The following is a 5552-nucleotide window of genomic DNA, read 5'->3' as shown; positions in this document are numbered from 1 at the left end:
TCACAGGATATTATGGTAGAAAATAAGTCAAAATTACAATGTTATCATGTGGAATAAAAAAAAAAGGGTAATAAATGAAGAAACCCAAATTACAATAGTACAATTCTTCTAAAGAAAAAAAGTTACAATAGTATAAAATGAAAAATGTCAATAAAAATTGCATAATATAAAATTTTTGCTAATAAAAAAAAATAAAAAATCCCAATTAAAATTGTATAATATCTCCGTTTCATATTATTTACAACGATATGACATAAAGTGTGAGTGAAAAAATCTAATCGTTGCAAATAATACAAAACGGAGATAGGAAATAAAATGCACCTTAATTTTTACCAAACAACCATAAATTAGATTTGTTTTATCGGTTGAATAATCCATGATTACCACACCAGTGGTCAGTGGACAATGTAGATGACGAAAGAGGTGATCATATAGGGCCATGAACCTTAGTTTACACAATAATGAGTTAATTTTATCAAAAGAAATGAAAAAGGAACAAAGAGTGGGGTTAGTTGGCACTCAGAAAAATGAGTGTGAAACAGCAAATTGTTTAGAGAAGGCTAGTTAAGAAATAGTTGGCACTTGTGTCAGTAATTTCATATATAAAACTTGAATAAAATAAAAAATTAATAAAACAAAAAGTAAATATACTACCAACAAGCTTGGGCTACAAGAGAAGCACCTCTCAAGTCTTAACTCTGCTCTTCCAAGTCCCCATTTATTTACTAATTAAAACAAATCAATGCATTTCTCTGATACATGTAATTATTATTTTTAAAGCTTAGATAAAAGATTACATAAAAGTTAAAGTAATTTTTTTTAAAAAAAATAAAATAAATTATTGAAGTTCTTAGGAAATGATTTTACCAAACAAAGAGCAGTTGGCAGTAGTTGTTAGACTGTATTAAAAAATAATGTACGTCACCATTTGCTTCAGCAGGTAACCAATCTTTTACCACCCTTTTTTCCTTCTCTCTCCTAAATCACAATCATTACACTCTCTCTTTCTTCCTTACCTTCTAGTATTACATTACTATAATCTAATCTAATCTAATCTACTCCCATTATCATTATTATTATTATTATTATTATTATTATTATTATTATTATTATTATTATTCCTGTGATCCATACTATTTATTTTTATTATATTTTTTATGCTTCAATTCAATTCACTCTCCTTTGAATTTCTGGAAATCTCATTCTGAAAATTGAACAAATATAACAAAATTTGATCCATTATTATTGAAAGTATTTGATACCCATTTCGATTCGAACTGTCGATTTGATTACAGAGTTGTCATTCTTGATCCCTTCTGTTTATGGTAGCCCAGATCATTTTTTTTCGTTTTTTGTTTATTATTTGTAGTGAATAAATAAAAGGTAGAACGAAGAAGAACAAGAAAAGGGAATCTGCTTTCTTTATGCAACTCTGGTGAGCTGTTAATAGTGCTATTCGTTTCTTCTTTGTTTGCAAAACTTTATGCTTCTGAAAAATTCATCACTTTCTTGTCGGTTATTTATTTGATGCAGTATTACGTATGTCACTTGATTGATCTTTTAGCAATGGGATAACTTAGCTAAGTAGTCATGAATAATATTATCGGGTCAAGTTTACTAAAGAAGCGCAAACCTAAATCATCCTTACGAATTATATACAATGACCCGTGGTGTAACGACTTTTAGATACGGGGTAGTAGATTTTATGCCTGATACAAAGGATTTACACAATCCCAATTCATTTTTTTTGGGTTATATTCATAGGATGCTGAATTAAGAGCCTTCTTTTTTTACTTTAGCTCATCTCTAGTCAGTGTCTATAAAAAGCTGCAAAGGTAGTTTGTTCCTTGTTAAGTCATACAAGATATCAGCAAGCTCATTTTTGGTCAAAGTCACTTTGGCTTTAGTTGCTGTAACTCCTTTACTTAATTTATCAATTTTTTGTTCCTCTTTTGTGTACTGGGTTTGTGTTAGTTTGTTGAATTCTGAGCTCTTTTTTGTTTTATTTGTGTAATTATATATCAACAATGAACTTACGTTTTGGGGTCTTTTTGGTTATTGTTTTCTAGAATATGGGTGATGATGGGAGTAGTAGTCAAATGGGGTTCCATTATAATGGTGAAATTATACCCAATTCGCCGTCTTCGGGTATGATCTCAAGATCTACGACATTAAGTTCAATTTATGGTTCTAATTGGGATCAAATGGTTTCACTTGGTAATCAAAGTGGAAATTATGGTGCTTCTTCTATGGTTTCTAGTGGCGAATTGACAAAATCGTCTTCCTATCCTTTGTTAATTGAATCCCAAGGGGTTAGCAGTTCACACCTTGGTAACTACCCTGCTGATCCGAACCTTGCTCATCAGATGTTGCCAAAGCTTCCGATGTTTGGGGGCCGGAATTTCCCTGAAATTGTTGGTCCTTTTGGATTACATGGGGGTTCACAGTCTCACTTTCCTCAATCATATGCCTCCAATAGAAGGGGCATTGATGAGAACTCATCGGCGAATGTTACACAGACTGAACGAGGCTGTCAAATCGCCGATGGGAGAGCTGTAGGAGTATCACCAAATGGCAAGAGGAAACGAGACTCCGAGTCTCCTTCTCCGACTAATGAGGTATATATCAGCTTATATAACTTGATTGACTTGTTTAATTTGTGAAAATGTATTTGCAATTTGATTGATTAATGTGTTGTGTTTGACAAATGTGTCAATTTCTTGTTGCTGTTTGGTTATTGTAGTAAATGTATAGTATTTGATTAGCTAGATAATGTGATGGAGTCCTGATTTAGATTACTGGGCTTATATCAATTTCAATCGATCAATCAAAGCCTTAATCTAATAAGTGGGGTTTGGGCTTATATTAGTGATGACCTCTAATGGTTTCTGTATCTTGAGCTGGTTGATTCATTGATGCAATTAGTTGATTAATATGCTGGATTTTGTGCATGATAGACTACTGATGGAGACCCGCAGAAAGATAATTCAAGTGATGTGTCAGGTCAAAAGGGACACGATGATCAGAAAAAGAGAAACGAGCCAAATGCTGTTGCCAATTCGTCCAGTCCACAAGCAGGAAAACAAGTGAAAGATAACTCTCAAAGTGAAGAGGCTCCAAAGCAAAATTACATTCATGTGAGGGCTAGACGCGGTCAGGCTACAAATAGTCACAGCCTTGCGGAAAGGGTAATCAGTTTGAACACCTTAGCTTGTGGTATAAACTTAAAATTTAATGTATATGTTCTGAACATGGAACCATGTCCTATTGATTAGGTGAGGAGAGAGAAGATAAGTGAGAGAATGAGACTTCTTCAAGAACTTGTTCCTGGGTGTAATAAGGTGACTAAATTTTCCTTTACTTGTTAGTTGCGGTAGAAACTAATTTTTCGTGTTAACTAAGTTGATCATGATTTGTTTAACTATTTCAAGATTACTGGGAAAGCTGTGATGCTAGATGAGATAATCAATTATGTTCAATCACTCCAGCAGCAGGTTGAGGTGCGTAATTTGTTTTGATTTAGCCCTTTGTTGCTCGGATACTGTCTTTGAAAAAATTTGTACCTTCACTTAAAGCAGATTAGACCTCATAAACCGATAAACAAGTGTGAAAAAGTTAATTGATTGATAAAATAAGTTTAAAATGCATATTGGTACCTTCATCTTGTATGATTTGTCTGTTCTTAAAAAGCATAAAATGGATATATATCTTCTTAAATGTTGCTCATTAATTTTGGAAGTCCCATTTTCAAAGAAAACCAGTTACAGCATGTCACATGTATCTATTTTTAGATTTGGTACATGTCCTTGCCATTGTTGTGGACTGCTACATTTTAGGTTTGAAACCTTCTTTGCTTTAATTGATTTCGGTTTCAATTTCCTGAAAAAACAGCATTTGCATCTAGACGTACATTTACTTTATTACAGTTCCGTTGTTTTCAGCTAACAAATGATTACTTGAAGTTGCCTGAGTTTCTACTTTTTATTGGAACAAAACATAAATTGTTTTAATCTTGAAATGAACATAAACACTCGTTGCTTCTTACAGAACTTATTGGAGCTTATCAGAACTTACATAGTAAATTTTTTGAGGTGACTTAATAGTACTGCGATTATTGTTAATTGCTGATAGCACATGTTAGTTTTGGTTTGGGAACCCATTTTTCCCTTCAAATTCTTGGGGACCTTAAAAGCTTGCTGACCATTTTTTTGTTCCTTGTTACAGTTTCTGTCAATGAAACTTTCCACCGTGAACCCTGAGCTGAACTTTGATATTGAGAGACTTCTAACCAAAGATGTAAGCAAAAGTTCTTCAAAAGACTTGTTAATTCCATATTCAATTACACAATAATTGAGCTAGTGTTGAGCTTGCTCTCATTTCCTCTTGCTTAGATTCTGCACTCACGAGGTAATGAATCGTCTGCACTGGGATTTAACCAAGGAATGGGCTCTGCCCATCCATTTTCTCAAGGAATCCATCAAAGTTTGACTGCTATGCCAAATTCAGCGTTGCAATATCATCACATGCCTCAAGTAAGCCCCTCAAACTCCTTAAAATAAAGTAACTTGCCTGTTTTCATAGTGTAAAAAAAATAATGTAACATGTTTATTTTCCTGGCTTATACAGGCTGTATGGGATAGTGACCTGCAAAGTCTTCTTCATATGGGTTTTGACTCTAACTCTGCTGTTGGTGGTCTAGGACCAAATGGTAGGAAAAATTAAATATATTTTCCGTATTTACTTTGTATTATTATTTTCAATAAAATTACTTTTATTGATATTATGATTGTAGCTGAAATTTTATCCTTGGAACTGTGACAGGTAGCTCAAAGACTGAGCTGTAGGATTATTATGGAAAATACGCAGGTTCTGATCTCTCCTAACAGGAAACTCAATATTTAGTTTACTGCGCATTTGACTCAACTAGAAAAACGAAGAAAAAGATTATTTTTGCAGGAAAAATGGAAAATTAAGGCTGTAGTGTGGTGTTGTATAGGTGTTCAGTTCCTGACTTTTCTTCGAGTTTTAGAGAAGAAGGTGACTTGTTAGATTCACAACTTCTTTGTAAATTGAGAAAGCTGTTTCAAAACTTGTTAAAGACAATCGATTTTTTTTTTTACCCAACATTAACTTGCGAATGCAAAGCTTTGAAATGTTTTTATTGCTATGATTAGTAGGAATTTTTTTTTGTAAAGAGATCCAAGTTTAAATTTGATGATTGATAGTATGAGAAGTGAGATTGGGCTTTTTTTCTTATGCTTGTGTCAATTACAAGTTTAACAATCGATTACTTGTTCATCTTTGTTACAATATTGTGTGGTTGTAACCTGTAAGGTCCATGGACCTTTCTCCTCCCGGGTTTGGGATCATGTCCAATCTTGTGTCTCATGTCTTATGTTGGCATGCTAGTGTCGTGTTCGTAATATTTAATCAAATGGCACCCTCGCCGCACCTGCTGTTGCGGAATCCATTGTTTCTCTGCGTATGAGAGGTACTCAATTAGACTATTTTGATTATACCAGCCTGAAAAAAGGTTGAAGTGTTGCTTAAAT

General features: G+C 33.5%; 1 protein-coding gene across 2 annotated transcripts; it reads left to right on the top strand.

The window, feature by feature from the left end:
- The first annotated feature begins 1118 nt into the window (after positions 1–1118).
- LOC110720001 (transcription factor bHLH74-like) lies at positions 1119–5256 on the top strand. 2 transcript variants are annotated; one of them, XM_021898997.1, is made up of 9 exons: positions 1119–1435; positions 2070–2618; positions 2958–3188; positions 3276–3341; positions 3432–3500; positions 4225–4296; positions 4392–4532; positions 4627–4708; positions 4822–5256. In XM_021898997.1, the coding sequence occupies exons 2-9, from the start codon at positions 2073–2075 to the stop codon at positions 4842–4844; spliced, it is 1230 nt and encodes a 409-aa protein (XP_021754689.1). In that variant the 5' UTR covers positions 1119–1435; positions 2070–2072; the 3' UTR covers positions 4845–5256. The 2 variants fall into 2 exon arrangements, with proteins under 2 accessions (XP_021754689.1, XP_021754690.1); XM_021898998.1 differs by lacking the exon at positions 1119–1435 and having other exon boundaries at positions 1479–2618.
- Positions 5257–5552: the final 296 nt, after the last annotated feature.

This window comes from Chenopodium quinoa, unplaced genomic scaffold, assembly GCF_001683475.1.
Source record: "Chenopodium quinoa cultivar QQ74 unplaced genomic scaffold, ASM168347v1, whole genome shotgun sequence".
Classification (NCBI taxonomy): Eukaryota; Viridiplantae; Streptophyta; class Magnoliopsida; order Caryophyllales; family Amaranthaceae; genus Chenopodium; species Chenopodium quinoa.
The sequence above is the reverse complement of the archived record's forward strand: the minus strand, read 5'-3'. Positions and strand labels throughout refer to the sequence as shown.

What these genes read in the sequence shown, in the direction of transcription:
- LOC110720001 (XM_021898997.1), top strand. Translation starts at nt 2,073, where the DNA reads ATGGGTGATGATGGGAGTAGTAGTCAAATGGGGTTCCATTATAATGGT. An exon ending in AGAGACTTCTAACCAAAGAT is followed by an intron (nt 4,297 to 4,391) that starts GTAAGCAAAAGT and finishes CCTCTTGCTTAG; the next exon opens with ATTCTGCACTCACGAGGTAA. An exon ending in TGGTGGTCTAGGACCAAATG is followed by an intron (nt 4,709 to 4,821) that starts GTAGGAAAAATT and finishes GAACTGTGACAG; the next exon opens with GTAGCTCAAAGACTGAGCTG.